General features: G+C 47.6%; 1 protein-coding gene across 5 annotated transcripts in view; it reads left to right on the forward strand.

Annotated features, from left to right (window-relative positions):
• Positions 1-21,108, forward strand: part of LOC144179371 (thrombospondin type-1 domain-containing protein 7A-like) — a 579,123-nt gene that overhangs the window by 89,800 nt on the left and 468,215 nt on the right. Inside the window, exon 1 of one of the 5 annotated variants that reach the window (XM_077707700.1) lies at positions 18,621-19,151. The exons of the other annotated variants lie outside the window; for them this stretch is intronic. Coding sequence (XP_077563826.1) covers positions 19,133-19,151 — 19 coding nt within the window. The 5' untranslated portion in view covers positions 18,621-19,132. Of the gene's footprint in view, positions 1-18,620; positions 19,152-21,108 lie in introns of those variants that run through there. 5 annotated transcript variants of the gene reach the window in all.

Genomic DNA, 21,108 nt, shown 5'->3' on the forward strand with positions numbered 1-21,108 from the left:
TGTTTGGGGCGGGTACGAATTTATTTCCTCGTAAAAAGGCCGCACATAAGTGCGTGCATTTCCTTGTAAATGTACGCACATAATGTTTTTAGGATTTCAATCAAATAGAGAGACATACGCACATAATTGTAATGAAATTGTCGTTACGAAAAAAAAACAACGCCGTACAAAGCCGCAAACAGGACACTGAACAAATGTAAGTCGGTGAAGTGGTGACGGCTGCAGGCCAATTCTTGGTCCAATATAGGGGCTTACAGGCTCTATTCTGACAAATGCGACTGGCGCTGGGACAGGACTGACCTATATCATGTCATTCACTCAACATAAGTGCAAAGAAGCAGTGTGAGACCACGCTACTCAGCTCCGACCCAATATAAAGATCCGGCTCGTCCCCAAGGCCATTACCGCCGCCAGGTAAGAAGGGCTCCTGACCACCGGCGAAGGGATCAATCTGAGCAAATATTGTTCAATCAATCAATCAATCAATCAATCAATCAATCAATCAATCAATCAATCAATCAATCAATACGAACAAATAACCCCAAAATTGAAGAATTGCGGCCCAATGGTTCCCCATGTGCGTTTGCATATAATTATTTGACCAATTCAGACACACCCGCTCGTATTCCGCTGCCCTCAAACCGGATAACCTTCGGCATCCCCACGAAGTCACGTAAAGAAAACTTCCTTTTACTTGCCCTAGTAGGGACTGTTTTGTCTTTTCCAACAGCCTTTTCTGCGAGCTCATTAGTGTGCCCCTCATTAAAACTTTTCAAAGCCTTTTGCTGAGTTCTGCAGCCCCGAAGGGTGATGTTATTTTGTGGGAATAAGCATTTCCTCTGATTAACCACTAGGAGAAATAGTGAACAAAATAGGCAATGCTCGCAAATGCGAAATTCACGTGAAAAAAAGGTTAAACACCTGCCGTCGATAATGCGAGCTGCGTATATTTGGAGCAAGCGCGCTAACGACGAGGAACCACACTGTTAATGAAAAAGGTAGTAAAAAGGTAGCAACGGCCGTATTTACTAACTCCTTACGAACCTTACTACACCGCGATTTTGTACGTAGGCTCTGCCACTAACAACTGCATGATTAGGAAATTAACTGAGTGTACGGAGTAGTATGCACTAGATGAAGGTCGTGCTTGTGACTAGGTTATGTATGGCCAGTTAGTAAACGCGTGTAGCCAAGAAGAGTGTTATTGCTAGGACTTTACTAGGGGAGGTAGTGGTACTTACTGCCTGCTTCAGTTAGTAACTCTGACTAGAACTAAATTTACTACCTCCAGTTACTGGGACAAGTAACTTGTTAGTGCTCCATTAGTGAATGCACCAACCTTTTTTTTTAATAGTGCATCGTCTTTTCTCCTTTTAGTGCCCCATTGTAGTAACTCGTCCACTCACGCGTAAACTTCTTCACGCACTGAAACCTCCTTCCCGAAAACTAATTTCAGAAGCTCCCGTAACTTGCGCTTTAAAACTACGGTACACAAGAGTTGACGCGCTGCATAGAAAGTGACAGCGGGTGTAAGCGACTCCCAGACACACGGACGCACAGACACACACACACGTGCTCGGGCGCGCGCGCGTCCCCACGCACGCTAGCACGCACGCACGCGCACACGCAGACACACATACACGTGCGTGCGGGCGTGCCTGTGTGCGTGCGTGCGTGCGAGGTATACGAACAACTTCTTACAGCGTAAGGTAGTCACAGTAGTTAAAAGAGCGACTTGTGCACCTTAGAACACGCCCCATACGCCGTTGCCTTCGCATTTCGCAAATAGTACAACCCAGTTAATGGTACACTTTGACGCGATAGCGTTACTAGACACATTAGCCAATTTTACGTTGGCGCTAGCCATCCGCAGTTCCCGTGGTTCTCAGCCCCGGTACCCATCAGACGAGCTTATCATACTTCATCGGAAGAATGTCATCACCGCCAACCGAAGACGGGTACGCCCGAAGCTGGAATCTGGCACAGCGACAACTGCAGCAACCGGGCCGTGGCTTCTCAGACAATAATGCCACGAAGAGAGAAGTAATCCGTGATTTCATCACGCGCCATGCCGCTGGGTCGTGCAAGGCGTTGGGGGTGGCACGAATTACCGGTGCATCAGCCGACACCCTACTTGGGAAACACGGCCGCTAGCTACAGCCGCAATTGGCTACGACGCCAGCCTTGGCTTTTATCATCGAAAATCAGTTCGGCATAAACGTTCTGCAACCTCACTACAAAGACTGACCGAAATTTATGCTAAACCATCGAAACCAATGAAAGGTCTTCAGAATTAAAAAGAGCTATGATGTTCTTCAGTTAAAAATTCTACCCAGTGAATAGCGTCCAAATTCACGAACTTGCAAAGCACTTTTGAACTTGCCTGTCACCTCAAAATCTTTGTCTGCCAAACCATAGATGAAGCCACACGAACATGCCAGCCCCGCTACGACGCTCACAGAATATATATACACCTCGAAACCCCGAAAATGCCCCATTCTTATTAATATCCAGCAAAAATCCGCTGTCGTACCCTCTAGAGGGCAGCGCTAGATGTCCCCTGCTTTCTAAATTCAAATGAGTTATGTAATTCCCTGTGCGTAACAAGCTTCTCCCTATCACAACATTGTAGCACACTACTATTAACAGCAGAGCTGTTTAAGCTTTAGCTTGATCAGCTGGCGTTATAAAAGGTGGCAAGAAATAAAACTCCCCCGGTGCGGTTAGCCCGGGCTGATTTTCGCGCAGAGGCTTTAGCAAAAAATACCGAGCGTACGTGGGCCTGCGTCTCGTGAGAAGTGGCCAGCTTCATCCATTCTCGTGCGTGGGCTATCGCCACGTGAGGAGCTCGCGCCTTCGCGGTCGTTGTGTTCCCCGCGGCGGACCCGTGGCGCGCCGGTCGCTACAGGGCTGCCCCCCGTAGAGCCGAGGGGCGTTGTGTTGCCCACGTCACGGTTTTGTCGGCTGAGCTTGGGAATTGTGGGGCGGGTTCGCTGAGAAGGCGAAGCCCTAGGTGGGTTGGAGGGAGGCGACGTAAGCGGGCTTGACTCGGTCGGCGGCGACGACGCCTTGGTGGCGGTTAAACTCGAAGGTGACAGTCTTGGGTTGCCGCCCGCCATACTAGGAACGTGCATAGACTTGCTGTTTGTGCTCCCTATCTCCCGGGATCTGCTGTCAGCGTGGGGATTTGTTAGGTCGACCACCAGCTCCGCTGTTTCTCTAGCGGTGCACCACTAGTGCACGCTGCGCCAGTTTTTTTATTTGGAATTGGGGGCGGGTGAACAGAAAGAAAGGTTTACGTTCGTTTATTATGCTCACATGTGCAGTACGTTGAGATTTACTGATGCCTGCGCTACACAGCAGTTTCAAAAGCCTTCTGAAGGCCTTCAAACCAATTGTCTATCGACTGTCCCAGTGTAAATGCATAGGGCGAACTTTCTACCGGCGCGTTCGACTATTAATCAGAAGTTGCCGTGGTTCACAGGCGCTAGCTATTCGTGGAAATATATCTTTTCCATCTCTTGTGTGGCTGTCTCACCGTTAGCCAATGGGGCGCTCGGTCTTGCGTTGGGAAAACGGGGTGGCAATATGGAGCCAAAGTAAGGTTCAAAATTTGCTGCAGGATCCTCAACATTTGTAGAGCGATAAGTGACTCCAGAAGAAACCAATATTGTTTTTTTTTTACATTATTATACGCACGGCATAAACACCAGGCCGCGGTACCTAAACAACAAAAAATCAATGTTTCGAGATTCCTTCGCATGCCGTACGCCGTCGGGCTGGATGTGTTTGCGCACAAAGTTGCTTATATAAGGAATTGCAGCACAGATGTCCTATAAAGTACCTCTAGGCCTTTTTTTTCTAACAACGTTCAAAACTGCCGATCGAGTTTCCTGCGCCTAAACCTTCGCGTCCACCCGTTTCACGGGTCATTTACCCGAGAACCCGGAAGCCCTTTTCGATTTCTGAAGCGGCCCGTAAACGTCCCGCGCACAGGAGTCAACAATGTGTACGCAGCGCCTGCGGCGAAGTCAAGCAGCAGGCAAACAACTGTGCCGGGTCTGAAAGAGAAAAAAGCGGCGTCCTGCGGTGAGGAGAAGCATAAGCCGACGTTTAGCCACAGGCCTCTTTACTGCCGAGTATGAAAACTGCTGGCTGGAACCACTGGGGGACGTGGGACGAAGAGCGGTATGGGAACGGGAGCGGGGGAAGGTTTATCCCCGCTGTCGAAGCTCGGTGTCAGCCCACGCCGCTGCTAGGCGGCAGCTTACGGTCAGGGCTGCGAGGAAAGGGGCAGGGAGGCGCTGTTTTAACTGGCCACCGTCTTTGTTGTATCTCCATGGGGCTGCGGTTGACGAGATGATCAAGGCGCCCCTTGTTCAGTTTCGCGCAAAGCTTCGGTATTTATGACAAAAGCATGGACTCAACTGCTTATCCAGTATATTAACCAATAAAATAATGAGCATATGGACCACACAAATCGAGATAATATACAGATGAAGTGTCTTTTCTTTTGGTAACCGAGTTGGCGCATTGTGGCCAGTATATTTTTAGTGAAAATAAATTATGTTATGTTCTGTTGTAATTAGGAAATGTAGCTAGAAACGGTGTTCTTAATTTCCAAAAAAAGTACAATTACGCAACTATACCCAATTTTTTGTACTTTATAATATTGTTATAGATATTTCACTAATCAGCGTACTGAGCAAACACTTTTGTATGGTCTGGCGGCCAAAATATGTTTTCAACTTACCATGTAGCCCAAGCAGCCAGAAACAAACTTGCACTTTTGGGTTTAATCACATAACATGTTGTCTACTGAAACATCGGGGGGATTTGCAGTGGTTTGCGGGCGACGCCTTTCTGAAATATGTGGAATTTTGCTGATGCGATGACCTTCCCCAGCTCAGCAGAAGCACATTATCTCCCTGCGCGTTGGACGCAATTGGGGTTTTGCTTTTAAATTTTTAAGCGGAAGGGTTCATTGATTCTCCGAACATGCCGGCAGGATGCTACTTAGTTGATTGTATGCCGCTAAAAACAGTGGCCACTTGCCACCCCGCCATGTGCCCCACGCCAGCGTGCAGGATTCCTCACAACACTTCTCTAGTATGTGCAACGGTAAGCATAATTTCGAAGGAAGTCCTGACTCAAGACTGTAGATGACTCAACACGTTCCAATATAATTACCCCCTAAGAACTGGCCTACCGAATGTAACTCAAATGTTCGATTGGTCGGTGCGACAGTCAGCGTGCGCCCAGACAAAACATCAGAGTGGACAATGCAAAAGATACACGCAACGCGTTCCAGAGGCTTCAGTAAGTTGCAAATATTGGTTCTTGAGTAGTTGGGTTTGACATACCCAAGCTGGTTTTTTTTTGTATTCACGAAGAGATTTGCTTTCTCAAAGCGAAGCTTTATATGTCTTGAAGAAAAAAAGGTCCGGCTCTCCCGTGTGCGCAGCAAAATCCCTGAACGCTAGTACTTTGATGTGCCCGCCGCTTTGCAGCGACGAGCTATAATGCGGAGACCACCCGCGGTGAGAAGAAATCCGGCTCGAGGAGGACCCACGAGACCGGTCTGCCCAACCAGATGTTATGTACCGGTCATCTGGGATGGGTAAGGCGGGAGCACAAGACTCTGGGAAAAAAAAAAAAGATACGCTCGCCTGAATGGAAATGGGTGGAAACCTCAGCCAACGTCATGGTTGGTTGTTTGGGGTGCGGTGGTCAAAATCGTGGAGGTGGGGGCTGCCCAAAGCGCCAGCACTACCCACCAAAGTCCCACCTGCCGAATCGCAGGGACAGGGCGAACCCATCAACACCTACTCGGGACACGCAAGATGGGACGCGCTCCCTGTACGGCTGCGCAAAGGGCGACTAGCAATTGAGGACTGGCCTCCAGCAGAGTTCCCAGTGCGCGCGCAGTACCCGAGTAGCCTGACGCGTCCATGGGGGCGTAGTGTGCAATACAGATAACCACCCATCCGTAGTGTTCAGGGTCGGGAAACTACTCGCGAACTATGTCATATCAGACGAGCAACCGGTCTAGGGTGACATTCCCCTGAACGGAGGCCTCCGGCCGATTGCTCACGGGGGTCCCGGATGGGGTAGAGGTCAGCCCTGACACAGTTTGTGCATGAGCCGCTAGGTGGGTAGGTCGAGTCCGTGGCCACCGCGGCTAGGTCGAAGTGGTTGACAAGTCCGGGATTACCCGCACCCCCAGTGTGTGGTGGTTGGACGGCGGGCTGAGTTGGCCCGGCGCTCTTGAAACTCTGAAAACCCTTTGTTCCACCCCACGGCCGCTTAGGCCAGTGGCCGCGCACCCCTTTAGCCGTCGGGCTCGTGAGCCGGACGTTGCCCGTGGGACACCACATGGAGGTGGGTGCGGGCAGGGGGGAGTGTACGCCCACACCTACTACTCCCCCCGGAGCAGATGGTCAATGCTCCTGGTCCCACGAGCATGCACAAAAAAACGGCCGCGTATCTGCTCCTTTCGTTCGTCGACGAAGGACGATCGCCGACTGGCGCCCCTGCCAAGTAAACACCTCCTTTCCCTTTCCCTCTCACCTCTCATTCTGTTCCTCTCCCGTCTCGTTCCTCCCAAGATGACACGCTAGAGGTTTCATTGGGTCAATTTAAATTTACTGCGTTGCACTGCTACAAGTCGGGTGCATTGATAGCAGCGCTGCCATACGGCGGAGACGCGCGTGAATCGAGGCACTCTACTAAAACGTTTATAGAACCACGTTGCCCTACTCCACGAGCGTTCGAAACGGAACGTCGAACCTATCTAGTGAAACCGTTCGCTGCTGTTTCTTTTTCTATTCTTAAAGGCCGCCAGGAGCGCGGGCAACCGCTGGCGGTTGTTTTCTGCAGTGTATGCAGTATTTAATTTTCTATCACAAAAACCATGCATCCATAATTTGTTTAATAAAGAAACTCTGCAAATATCACTCATGTACTGATTTTCTGCCTTATAATTGCGTAATGTCTTGTTATTGTTTAACAATGTTGCCAGAACACCAGATTTGGATGTTTAGTTTTGGCTCTGGGTATGTGAGACTATTACGCAGCTAGTGTTTCACTGTGGCTGGGTGGCTGAATCGACTTACAGACAGACAGACATACAGATAGACCAAACTTTTTGCGCTTAAGAAGCCAAAGAAAGACTATCGTCTCTTAAAAAACAAGGGTGGAGAGGAGTAAGAAGTAAGGGTAGAGAGAGTGGCTCGGTTCATCTCTCTCACAGCGGAGTGCGCGCGCATCGAGCTACTGCGTAAGGCACAGAAAAAGAGACATTGGCGTCCTGAATACCAGACAAGCATCAGTTTTAAAAACCTCGTGTTTAAAGCAGTGAAGGTTCACCTAGTACGCTGTATTTTAGGGCTCTGTTTTATTTTAAACCTCACTAGGACTTTAACGTGCAACAAAACCTTGGCACGTCAGCGTTCTCGTTGTTTAACTAAATTGAAAAACAAGAAATTGTATTTGCTTCTTCGGATGACCCCTCAGAAAAAAGAAAAAGGAACAACCCGAAAAGAAGAAAAATAATCAACAGGCTGATCCTGAGTAGTATGTAGTGGGGAGAGTCCTGTATTTTTAATTGATTCATTTCATTCGTTTACTCACCCTTTTACAGCATTAACTTTTCCCTATTGTCATTTTTTTTCACCCCTATCTCACAAAATGAAAGCCCGCAGAAGGCACTGTTCGCTACAGCTGCCGTTGTTGCGATGAAAACAGTTGCTACTTTTGCCACACGTGACGTGTCTTTGGCTGGTGATGTGGGCATAACTCCAAGCAAACATTTGTTCGTTCATACGCACGTAAAACGCGGAATACTTATTGTCATCGATAAAATCATCTTACTTACGTGCTCACCGCGCTGCTGTGAAGCGGAAGGAGGAGCCGGACCATGAGAGAAGAAAGCTGCGCACCCCATCTTAGAGAAATGGTGAACGCGGTCCTTGTGAAAATCTCAAAGTTGCAAGCAGAGTGGAATGGCATGTCACTGCCCTTCTCAAGCAGCGTAATTCCAATTCTGTCCACAGAAATGATCAAGTACTCGATTGATCCATTACTCGACACTAATCCACCGCTGTCGCGTGTTGGAAGTTAGTTGATGTGGATTGTGCGGGTGGGCTCATGTTTGCACGCTTATTTTTCCACCTTCAGCATAATCTACGTTATCACTCGTCACTGGTGAAGATTAATTACCACTGATTTATTTTCGAAACTTCTTCGTCGATCTCTGCAATATATAGAGCACGACTTATCTTGTATATTGTTCTCCCGTCAATACAATATTTTCAGGAAGGGGTATTTAATTGGATATAAAGTTCTGATTTTTTGTTTCCCCATTGGGATAAATCAGATTCCATAACGAAATTGAAATATAATATCCCTAAAGCGGGGGTTAGAACTAGTAAAAGGTGACGTTTAGAACAGGCCTTCATTTTTACAACACAGAATGTTACAAAGGTATTGTTTTTAAATCGCAAAGAATGATGATCTTTTATCTCGTTTTATTGGACAGCATAAAAAGTACTCCTACATGGCACAAATGGCCCTTGCAACAATTCTGTAACCTTTTTTTACCATTTGAAACGCTATCAAAGCATGCTCCATCAGCGTGTAATGAAAGTAACTTCTGCACGCTGCAGACAAATATTACTGCTCTACGCATACAAGGTAGCTAGGCAGCCAGCTCAATACACATTCCCCTCTTTTTAGAGTGCTTCAAACACCCCTGCCCATCGGTTTTGCGCTTGTGCGACATTATATATGGAGTATACCCTTTTTTGGTCAGCCTATTTTCAGATGAAACCAAGAAAGCGTTAGATAACCTCTTTAAAGAAAACTCCTGCAAAGGCTAAGTACAAAACGAAAAAGGCAGCTGCTGTGGCGAGGTTTTTGCAAGTGATAGCGGTTGCAGTGGCGGGCGTCCCGCCAATGCAATGTGTATTGCCAACTCGGCCAAGCTTGCGCTCTTGCTATAACTGTAGTTTTCGCTGTGCTTCCAGCTGCGAAGTAGAGAGTGAGAATGCATATCAGCGCCATTCAGGTCTTTAATAAGCAAAATATATTACAACACAATTACTGGGGTGCGCTAAAGCACTCTGGCGAGAGCTACCCAGTTCATATTTAAAAATGAAAACAGCAACTGGAACAGTGCACGGTAAGACAAATCCCGAATACGAAGAGAAAGTTCGTGTCGGTTCTTGCTGTTGCTTTGATCATGCTTCCGTTTTTTTAAGAGGTTAATAATTTGTTGCAACCAAGCTTTGCGTGCCCGTGCTCATGTAAATTTCATCTCTATTAGACGGGTCTACAAGCAGGCCCTCGACATCCCAATCACTGCTCCGCCCGAACTTTTCGAGGCGCTGGGGCTTCGCAATACCCTCAGCTAACTAATATAGGCGCAACGGCTGGATCAACGAGAACGGCTTAGCTACAGCCAGACGGGTCGGTATATTCTCGGCTCCCTGGGCATCAACCACCTGCGAACAGGCACTCACAAGGTAACCTTGGCTCCCTATGTGTGCGATCAAATTCACATCTCACCGATCCCCAAAAATATGCACCCAGTTCACAATCAGGAACGTAGGCAGGCAAGGGCGAAAGCCCTACACAAACGATTAGAAAATTCGGAGGACATGGTGTACGTGGACGCCGCTGACTATCCGGGTCGCAATGCTATTGCAATTGCAATAGTCAATCATCAGGCCAATTCCATCAGCTCCGGATCGCTCGGCACGAGCGAACTGGAGGTGGGGGAAGACGTGGCCATTGCCCTGGCAATGACGGCATCCGCAAAAATCAAATACGTGGTGAGCGACTCAAATTTTGCTATTATAAATTACGCAAGGAGGCGCATCTCCCCAGAGGCATCTGCCATTCTAAGGACTGGGCTCAACAACATTCAGCGTGTTCGGGCAAGATATGTCTAATATGGGCACCTGCACATTCCGGCCTGGCTGGGAATGAAGGCGTGCACGGCGCCGCTCGGGGATTTTGTGACCGAGCTGGTGACGACAACAACGCTCATTCATTTCGCTGTTCAGGTAGGGATCGCCTCGTTTCCTACAGGGACATCAATAATCACTGCTGACTAGGGCGGACCCGCTTCCCTACCGCTCATTCTACCCTCAGTAAATGGAAATCCGTGGCTTAGCGACTTCTACAGACCAACTCGTATCCCAACATGGTTGCGTACAGTCACTGTTACCCCGGGCAATATTCTGACAAGTGCCACCGGTGTAAGGACAGGGCAGACTTAGCCCACAGGCTGTTGGCCTGCCGACAGGTGGAAACGTTAGGTCGGAACATCGTTACAATAGAGCAATGAGAGACCGTATTGCTCAGCTCCGACCCAGCGGATCAAGCCTGGGCCATTCAGCTGGGTGAAGACGCTGCTAGAGCCCAAGGGCTCTTGGCCGACGTCTAGGATTAGTGGCTGTTATGCAATAAATTTTTCACTCACTCACTCTATCCAGCTTGGGTCTCGCTGCAATTTTATACCGTCAATAGCATGGTGCTGACGGCCGCATTTGCCGTTTATTATGTGTTCAATTTCTACGGCTTTCAGCATCAGCGTTAGCTTTCCCCTTGCTTGGTTCGGTCACTATGCTTTTACTTGTACATTTGTGGCAAGAAATGATCGACCCGGTGGCATCAAAATTTATTTTCTCATAAGAATTTTGTTCGGCTAAAGAATAGGCACTAAAAAGCACGATGGAGTATGGTTCGTGTTGGGAAATATCTAACACGAAAAGTTAAGGAATAATGCGAACTCTTTCTTACCTGGAGATTGTTGGTGGATGAACATACTCGGTAGTTGTCACTGTCACTCTTCCATATTCCTTAACTTTTCCTTGCGCTCGAAGTTGGCTGCCGTTCCTGCGAGCATTCAAAGTCTGCTCACTTTCAAGTACTGGCGTAAGTGCCTTCCAATTTTAGGCACCCGACCAAGTATCTAAGTGAGGGTCACTCTCGCACTGTAGGCGAGCGATGCGTTGACTTCCCACCTATGTCTTCCGAAGCAGCCGTGCCCGCAGACTGTCTATATATAGTTCCTACACCCACGTTCACTCCTGGTCAAGCACGCATTCACTGAACTTTTGTTGACCTATTCTTAAGAGACCCTGCTCTCTAACCGCCCCCGGGCTCATATAACTCCGAAGCCCCGAGGGGCGCTTTGGATGGGAGCGGTGCACAGGAGCTCGTGGAAAAGAACCGGAAGACGAAGGAATTCGGGACGAGCTTTGAATATAAGGCGGCCTTGGATGGTGCACCATATGCAAATGTATGCATCGTCTTGTGTCCGAGCTGAAAGCAAAGTTACTTCGTTTTCAGTTCGGGTTGTCATGAAAGTCATACAACCGGAAAAAAAACTTTGGTGTACGCATTTCAAAACCAGTGCTCTCTGCGCCGATCAGCATAACGTAATATACCAAGAAAAATTAAAAAAACCACCGGCACTAAATTTCGAGTGAAAACGGTTACGGATTATTCATAGCAACGCTCACGTCCTACTGGTTCTGGTTCTATTCAACCATGTCTCGTGCAATAACGCAGTAAAATCTGCGCAACGCTGTTTACAAAAGAGCAGAACAAAAGAACCACATGGTTCCTGCATATACGAAATAAGGAAAACATAGCCGTTGGAAGGTAACACATTCTGTTCTTACTCTTGTTGCTTTCACACAAGCATTTACGTGAGGCAGACTTGTGCCAGCCCTATTTACATAAATATGAGACGTGCAGAGGTTGCGAGATAGACAAAACGAATCAGAAAGCGGCTCGCAACAAACGCATTAGGAATGTAAGCTGCGCGTGTAAACTGGCGTTTACATTCTTCTGAGAGAACTGGCGAACAGAAATTTGTAAGCGGAAAAACTGTTTTAGGGAGAATATATTACGAGCTTGCTATAAAATCCTAAAGAGAGCTTTAACTACCGCTTAAAATAAAGGTAACTAAGTGTTCTGCTTTATTCAAAAATGAGCCGTCATAATAATCAAGTTCACATTTTGTAATGTTTAGGCTCTACGAAACGGTCTCGAAAGGTGGCTTACTCTGTAATCGGTGGTTTCATTATTTTCCTGTTCCTATTTACACGGTCAGTGAAAGAATCCTGGTACGCCTGGTGCACTCCATCGTATAGCTTTAAGAAGCTCAAATCGGTGCAAATGCTGTTTTAAAGCTCGTAATAGAGTACGTTGCGGATTACACAAAGCCGACTGTAATGCCTAATTATGGTTTGTACAGAAATAGGAAGAACGCATGGCAGAGTGAAATGTATTTAGAACACGCGCACTGATTCTACTTATGCTGGCAGTGGGTGAATGTGCTGTGTTTTATTGAAAGTCATTGAGGCTAATCAAAATGACATATGGGCAAAACAATGACTCAACCCTTCCAGAACAGTGCCATCACATTGTGGTCGTTCAGGGTGCGACAAAGAGTTAGACAGAAGATTACGTAAAATTATATGAGATTACAGTATATGGAAAGACTGCGGCAATGTAATCGCCATTGGGATACGATACATTAGATTTTCTCACCTGATCAGCTTGAGAGCCCAATTTTATTACTTCAAAGAAGCTGAAAAGATGCAGCAACGGGGCCTAATATAAGGTGTAGGGCATTGTCTATTCTTTCCTAAAGTTAAGCCTGAAACGAGGCAAAGCCAGATTTTTAATGAACTTGCCGTTCTTCCTTCGCGCAAATAAAAACAAATGTTGTGGTATGATGCGCCGAAGCTCAACCTGGGTTATGAGGTTCGCCCTAGTGTAAGGGCAACAATGTAGGCCACCTCGCCGTCTTTCTGCACGGTGAAATCTCGACACACGGGCAATTCGGTCTTTTTTTTCGCACTCATCAGGGAAAATGACCATGGAGTTTGGTTTCAAGCCACGTAGCTTATTTCCCTTTCCCCAGTGGATCTACACATTCACCTTCTCCACAAATGCACGTGGCAAAATACACGGGGGGTTACTTTTGTTTTGTTCGGTCTTATCTCTCACCGTATGCATAGCTTGTTTTTTTTTCTTAATAAGGCACTTCGATTGAAGTTAAGTGTTAGCAACAACCAGCTCTTCCTTTTTACCATCTTACTGTGGCGCTTTCTTTTTGGTATAAACTGTTCCAACTCATCTGGCCACCCGTAATGGTGACCGCTCAGGGAACTTTACGCAACAGCCATAGCTCGTGGTAAGATACGTGCCAACAATCGCTATAATCAGTTCCGCCGTTCACCTGATAAAAACCGTTCTCCAATGTTCTGCCCAGGTAAACCTTTTGTTACCTAGGCCACTCTGGCCTGCTGACCGGCCGGCTACTTTACCATTGGCCACCTCGTACAGCGTCCCGGTCCTATCTCTAACCTGAAACGATAAATAAATGTTCAACTACCTTATCTGATGAGAGGCCGCGGGGCTGCACAAAAGGTGTGCGTACCGAGGCGTCGAGGCAAAATGTGGTTGTGGGAACTCTAAGGGAGGTGCAGGTCGCGATAAGAATCTCAGAAATGGCTAAGGCAGGTATATCGGCGGGCAAGGATACAGCGCAATTATAAGCAGCGGACTCCTTATAGCTTTGCCATATGTCCCGCTATGTGTGGTTTGTTTCGGCTCAACTTTTATTCACATGCCCACTTCCTGCTCCCCTCTCAATGAGAGGCGTGTTATTGTCTTCGTCATAGATTTTAGTCTATATAGCCGTTGCATCGTTCCGGCCAGGGCCAGGTATTAGTCTTACTGAAATGACCGCCTTTTGTCTTTATACCTGCTGTGTAGATCGCAACCATTCTCCTGCGTGCCCAAAAAGTGCTAAGGCGAAAGCCTTCAATGCCCGCATTGTGCGAAAAACCGATGTCGTTGTGGTTGTAGGCGATCGGCGGTAGGAAAACGGCCGCCGTTGTAAGCAGTAAATAAAACCATATTTCAATTTACGTAGGATTTGAACTGGGATATCAATAGTGTATACCGGTACGTTACCCAGGTGCCATCTCTGCACGCTCCCAGCAGGGCAATAACAGTTAAACCGAAGCGTGGCCCGTGGCAAATGAAGGTGACTACACGAGGGTAGAATAGAGCATCGCAGCTGCGCGGATGCTTGATTCTCGGGAAGTGTTGGCGTGCGTCAGTACTTTGCCAGTTAAAGTATTTCGTGCCACAAGACGAAGAAAGGAAAGCGTACCAACTCACGCGAACTCGATGTAGCGGTAAAGAAGCCTACTGAAGTATTCGGTTGAGAAGACGAAGATACGGAAGTAACACGACTCACATGCCATGCAGCAGCAAAATCATTTAAAAGTATCGGCAGGTTTCTACATTAGAAGACCGTAAGGCAAATTTCCTGCACCGAGAAGTTTTTTTTGTTTTGTTTTGCTGCGCGCAGTACTTTGGCGTTGCTGACAAACTTCTGTCAATCAAAAAATAGACAGAAATCATGAGAGCTCATTTAAGCGTTAGGTCGTGCATGACGGTGGATTAGGCAACGATGACCTAACTGTACGTAAGGATTATGCAAATCTGCAGGGAAAAGTCCAAATGGATAACAGATGGAGAGGAATAGCACTAGCAAGGCGAACTAATTCCCACCCTAAATTTCAATTCTCCATTCGAAGAATGAACTACTCATTAACCTGGTAGCCGCCATCTTAATCCTTATTTAAGGCTTTGCGAAGGCGGCCCGAGAATAACAATCGTTGCTCGAACCCAATGCAAAAGGCCGAATTCTACCTCCACAAAATGAGGAAATGTATTGCGCAGCTAACGCCCTCGTTTCAGCGCAACATTTTATAGTGCAGCGTCATTCTTAAACCCTGTGTTTGACCGTAATAAAATGTGTTTTCTATTGTCTTGTTTTCTTAACACCGTCGCTTGCATATGCTGACGTCCGCGATTCGACTCTTTCACGCAGTGGTCTCATACCAGCCTGTCCAGGCCAGGTGCCAAATGTGCTCCGCTCCGTTAAGTACTTCCTCGTTCAGGCCCGCGGCGTGAATTATGTGACCAATGGCGGCCTAACAGACAGAAAGAAATACGAAGAGAGAAAGAGAGAGATAGAGAGAAATCTTCTATAGGAACCCTTAGAATCATATTACCGGGTGAAGACATAGAAAAAAGGGGCAGAGTGAGCGAGCCGTTCAGTTAAAACTAGAAAGGTCAGCCTTGCTAGTAGCAGAAAGTACTACGCCAAATATGGATGACTGTAGCGATGTGCGACCATTCTTGGGAGCGCACCAGCGAGATGGAACAGAAAGTATATCAAGGTCAAGAAGATACTACAAAAAAATTTGGAGAAATTATGCAAGTATTTCAGTGAGATGCCTGCGGTATTAGCGGTACTCACCCGACGTGCTTTAATTTGCATTAGGACAGCATAAGGACAATCGGCCCAAATTCACTAAATCCATGCTCGTGGACCAATCCTGAAGTAAAACTAAAAGACAGAGTAGTGGCTGCCTCAGAGCTTTTGTTTCGCCGAAGAATTCTACGTACCGCGACGTCCGAGCGAAATAATTTTTGCTATCACCTTTTTCCGCCGTTTGAACTACACAGCTTACACAACTGCACTGGAAAGTGCCACCACGTCAGAGCTAATCTCATTTTTGTTGCAAGTACTGCTCGATAGCGCTCACAGCTTTGATCGAGTGTGGCAACTGTTAGTTTACAGTGGCTAGCCTAATACAAGCCACTTTTATGGCTCCACCAGTAAAACGAAGAACGTTTTTTTTTTGTACGTTCATATGCAAACGTGGTACACAATAGGCACAAGTTGAATGGATTATAAATTCAGGCTACATAAATGCGGAACATAAATCCACACAACGGTCTTGTCGATTTTATTTATTTATTTATTTAAATGAATAAAAATGCTTGTTTCACATCAAAGCCTTCTTTGCCTCGGTAGTATTGCTCACAGAATTATTTCAGTTGCTTAAAATTGTAAACAGTGCAGGTGGGTAACATACGGCAGCTTTTAGGACGTAATCAAGGTCCAGTGCATTACGAGGCCAGAAAACCAGCCAGCGAGGCTCTAGCAACGGGTTAACTATGCCAGGAATGCTCCGCAAAAGCGTTGACTATCTGTGTGCTTTCTTAGAGTCATGGTTAAAAGAGGGATCGCGAATTGTGTTCGAAGAGTAAAAAAATGCATCAAATCTTTTCCAGAAGTGAAAGATCTCCTACGGTTAGTTTGTAAGTCAAAATGTCCAATGTATACTCCCGAGTGTGCGGACAGCGAAAATAATATTTTTTGTCCTGCGAGCTTTCCACGATTGAGAATGACCGCCGAGAATAGGCCTTGGGACTACATTTTGCCGGGAATTTCGTGCGACTTGGCGCTTTTACTGGCCTGCGAAGTGTTGGTATGAGCGTTTTACCAAACAACGAATGTGTCTGGCCCGAACGTTGGCCTCAAGTGAGTTTTGATACTTTTTTAGAGCATGCGGAAGCTTTCGTTCCTTTGAAGGAATATTCAAGGCTAACAACACTTAAATCTACCTATTCTGGGGCACCTATAAATTTCGTTCAGCGGTAGGCGCGAAGGTTGGCTCCTCAAAGAGGGATGAGGGGTTAAGCAACTGTAACAGGCTGAAGGCAAGGCCTCGAAAGATTTAATAATTACGCCAACTTTAGGCCCCCTAGGTCGCCGCGTCCTCTGAACCGTAATAAATCCGCGTGATCTCCTGCAGAGAAAACTGGAGATAAGTATGTGTCTCGCCACCAGAACGGCGAGCTGAAAGCTGCTAGATCCGTAAGAGCATGGCCGGTTAAACTATCGTTCTAGTTAAAAAGCGGTCTGCGCTTTTCTGCTGTGTTTTAATAACCTTAACAAGCTGTATGCCTCAGGTAGCAATGGAGTAACCTGGAACGTTTTTTGAACACCCAGCTTAGGCGATGTTTTAATTAACATGACATTCTTTTGCTTTCTGTGGAAATATTGCGGTTGATTAGTTTAAAACTTTCGATCGTTTTGTTTTTAAGTAAACGAAACGCAAATTTTCCGGGGAGAACCACAACAAATTTATAGATATTGCCCTTTGCAGTCCCGTAGATATTTCTGAGCGCTAAGTTCCTTCAGCATAAGCATCTGCATTTTGCGCTCATGTCGCAATTGTCTCCAGTCTGGCGCCTTCGTTGCCTTCCTTGCGATCGCATGAACAGGTAAGATTAATATGCATTTGGCCGTGGTTACTCCTATAGTGTTGCCTAGTTGTTAAAATACTTTTGTCCACAATTGCGGGAAAATGTCACATAATGAATGTTCCGAGTCGTATAGCTTGAATATTAGCAGCCAGAGGCAGGCACGCGAGTGACTGCGATAAGGGCTTACCTAATTTCTTCAAGAAACTCGATGCTGCACCTGTATAAGGTTGCATGCTTGTTTTTGGGAGACGTTGACAATCAAGGAAAAAAATCCACGCTACACCCCTCTTACCTTCCCCTCGCCTCCACTAAATTGCTCCTCGGGGAAAATGAAATTATAAAATTGCTGGTGGACGTGGTCCTGTTTCGCTTCTCCCATAGCCGAACCAATACTTTGTTGCTTGGGCCTGCCGTCACACGTCGTCCACCTATCTGCACGTGCGCTGGCAGAGTTTTTTCAAGCACCCGTGTGCGACTGAAGCTGGCCAGCTTGCTAAACAGCGCACACGGCTTCCTCCGGCAGCAGAGGTCTCGTCTCCTACGTTTGCTCTCCACTTTACCTACCTGCCCTGCGCGCTGTCGGCATTCTGTGTTCGCTCGCTTGTGCTTGTTTGTCCTTTCTCACGGCTCGTCCCTCGCGGCGGCGTGCAAGAAGACTCGTTCTGCGAACCGCGACCTCCCCACGGAGGCCGACCGGAAAGGTGCGCGCGGAGCTATCGGTGTGCAACTATACGCACGGAAAGAAGAGTGGGGAGAGCACCTCGGGACGCGCTGTGTGCTCGCTGGGGAACGAAAATCAATGGTGCGTGCGTGTCTGCTGCCGGCTCTCTCTCTCGTCGCTTTGCTTTTCTCGTGGGGGCCCCACAGTCTCGACACTCTCCCCCCTGCTGTTTCCGGCGTGTCCCGTCGTTGCTGCTGCATCGGATAAAAGCTGATGTGGCTCGCTGCTGCATCGCGATTGCGCGCGCGCGCCGCACTTCTCCCGCGCTCCATACTTTCGACGTCCGACCCGCTCACGCCCACCACGCCCTGCGAAACTACAACACACTTCGGCGGCTGGGTCGACTTACCCAACCGTCGGGCAGCCGAGTTCGCGGCCTTGCGCGTCCATAAATCGCCCGGCGCTGGTGCGGAAAAGGGGCGGTGTGAGCGACTTAGCGATGCGCCGCTCTTCTCTATCCTGGCGACGGCGCGGCAGATCCGACGGGCTCTTGCCTAATTCTACGCGCGCGCTGAACGCCTCTCTGTGCCGTCCCGTGTGCGCCCTCTGCGTTGCGCTCATGGATGTCAGCGTCCGCCGGCATCTCGACTTCCGTTCGGACTCGCTTTCTAAATAACATTACGTATGCCAACTGTCAAGGAACTGCGTGTTGGCACTGCGTTTCCGACTTCCCCTTCTCTTTTTCACGATTTTTGCTCGGTGTGCCTGCAGCCGTATGGCAAGTCTCCTTCTACTACTTGCTCATGGTACAGGTACTATGCAAACACACACGTACAACGACCCTCTCCTAAGCCCTTTCCCATTCTTGGCGTACCTGGCGGTCTTTGGACAGACACTCCGGCGGAGTGAAGGCGAACCATAGCAGTGTGCAACTCGGCTTCGTTGAGGCTTCGCCACTGGTTTGAAAAGTGCCACACTCACCTTGATCGACCCCAGTCAAGGACACTAGGCGAATGGCGTGAAGGTCATTAGCAAAGGATACCAATCCATGGACGAATCGTTGCCATTGGGCCTACAGCCCTCCTACCGTTGTCTTGAAGATTCACTGAGGTTCACGGTTGGGCTTCGCGTTGTGCTGCGGTTATTCGCCCTAGTGTGCCCTCGCTGTGTTACCCACCCGTGTTGAGTTCTCCTTTGAGGCTGTGTTGAGTTCGCTGCCATTGAGGTGTTGTCAAACAAAGGAGTGGAAAGTGCGGCAAACGTTGTGTGTCTCTTTGCATCGCGTGAAGGTTGGACAACGTACCCAATGACATGACGCTCCATTATTCAGGTAAACGAACTTTTTCATCGTCGGAGGCGGGCCTGCGGTAGATTTCGGACCAATTAAGACATCCTCACAAAAAATTGAATTTGTTGCAGTGCGCATGCAGTTTCCAGTTCAGTTTCTAAGTGATTCATCGGTTTCAAATTCTTTTACTGATTACAAAACACGTGAAGTGGTGTACGCTGCCTGCTACTCTTTCTGAGATTAGTTCAGTGTGCCTAATTTTCAACCACACGCAACGCGTAGTGGTTTGGTTTCACAGAAATTGTGCTGCAGATCACGTCGACAATCGCTGAACGCGGGCTAGCATCGGCTGTTTTTCTTAAAAGCGGAATGCGTTAATGCGGTTGTGTAAGGTGTTTCGCATACGTTAAATATCCTTACGTGGCCTTTTTTACATAGGAATCCATTAAGGCACAGCCATAGAAACACTCGCAATTTCGAGACCTAAGAAACCTTCTGAATAAATTACTAACCGATGTTTCTAGTTGTCCAGCGACATCTGAATCACTTGGCTGTAGACGAGGTGCTTATGAGTAAATAATCACTTTTATCGGTCGTATGTCTAGAAGAAGTCGACATAGTTAGGGCTGTTTAAAGGGGCGTTATTACTTGAGGGCGAATGGCAATTTAAGGGAAACTTAAGTAGTTCGAGTCACGTTCTTAGCAGAGGGCACTCTTTACAGTGGGTGTTTACGATTTAATCGAGAAGTAGCAAAACGAGCACCGGACAAAATGCGGAAAAGTTCTCACACGTGTATGAAGCCACATTGTGTGCGGCTTTCTCCTTGCTCCTTCTTTAACAAACGCTCGAACATCCCCGACAAAATATTAGCTACATAGAATTTCCACGTAATCAAAAGAGCTGGCTCAATTCTTGATTGAACGCTTTGTTTCAATCATGCACGACTGCTTCAAAGGGCGAGTTCAGCCCCGCGAATTCCGCGCTCTGCTCTTGGTGCGGGCAAGAAAAATATTTACGAAGTACGCGGGGACGACGTAACTGCAGCAAGCAATCAGTTCGCGGTGCAATTTCGGAAAATGGAATTTGAAACCATCGTTTTCATTTTCTTCCGGGAAAACTTCGCGAGAAATTCAGATGAGCGCTTCCATTCCTCGAAAAACAGGGCAAAAGCTTTCTTGGAAACATCTATCGCTTGCCAGGCCCGCATCGGCCTTTGTTTTTCGGAGCAACGAATGTTGATAACTGATGGCGCATGTGGACGGGTGGTAGGGACTCCGTGGCTATGGGCTCTGCTAATTGTGGGAGGCTTCTGTCGGGTCACCGTGTCAGGATTTAAAAGAGAGCATAATGCAGAAGTCCTCTTTTAGAAATCCCGGCAATGCATCGTGGGGCTACCCTCGTTTTACTTTTGAGAAAAATACCCGGTGTCCGAACTAGTGCAGATTTTAGTTTAATAGATTGCGTGGCGGTGTTGGCACAACCTACCGTTTCTGCAACATCTTTACCACAAGTGGGTTATCTCCTGTAAGAACTGCGCCCGGTCTATTAAATAATATTAAAAACTGTTGTACATTGCATGCCAACCTCGTTCGCTTTTTTGCCGCGATTAATGCCCTTGCGAACCAAGGAGGTACGCAAGTTGTGAGAGCTCTCTACTCCTGCCGAGGCGTTCTTCAGCCGCTTCTTCCTATTTTTCTTCCCTAATCCCTAATTGCTTTACCACCCTAATCTTTTCTTGGGGGTGTTGACGTAACATGCCAATCAAAAATGTCCTTTCTTGGTTGTGTTTTAACTGTGAAGCTGTTTAGCAAATAGTATTTTTTGTGCCTACAGTTAAAAATACCAAGACATACCAAGAAGCAAGAACAGGCCCAGCGCTCGTGTGTGCGTGCCTCGCCACGACTGCCCAGCGTCCCCTGCGCACGTCGTCAGGCGAAGCATACGAACTTAGAGAGATCGGCCAAGATTGCGGGGACCGCCCGGCAGTTAAAAAAAACA

Source organism: Haemaphysalis longicornis, unplaced genomic scaffold, assembly GCF_048455015.1.
Source record: "Haemaphysalis longicornis isolate Haplotype H1 unplaced genomic scaffold, Haemaphysalis longicornis Haplotype H1 scaffold_4, whole genome shotgun sequence".
Classification (NCBI taxonomy): domain Eukaryota; kingdom Metazoa; phylum Arthropoda; class Arachnida; order Ixodida; family Ixodidae; genus Haemaphysalis; species Haemaphysalis longicornis.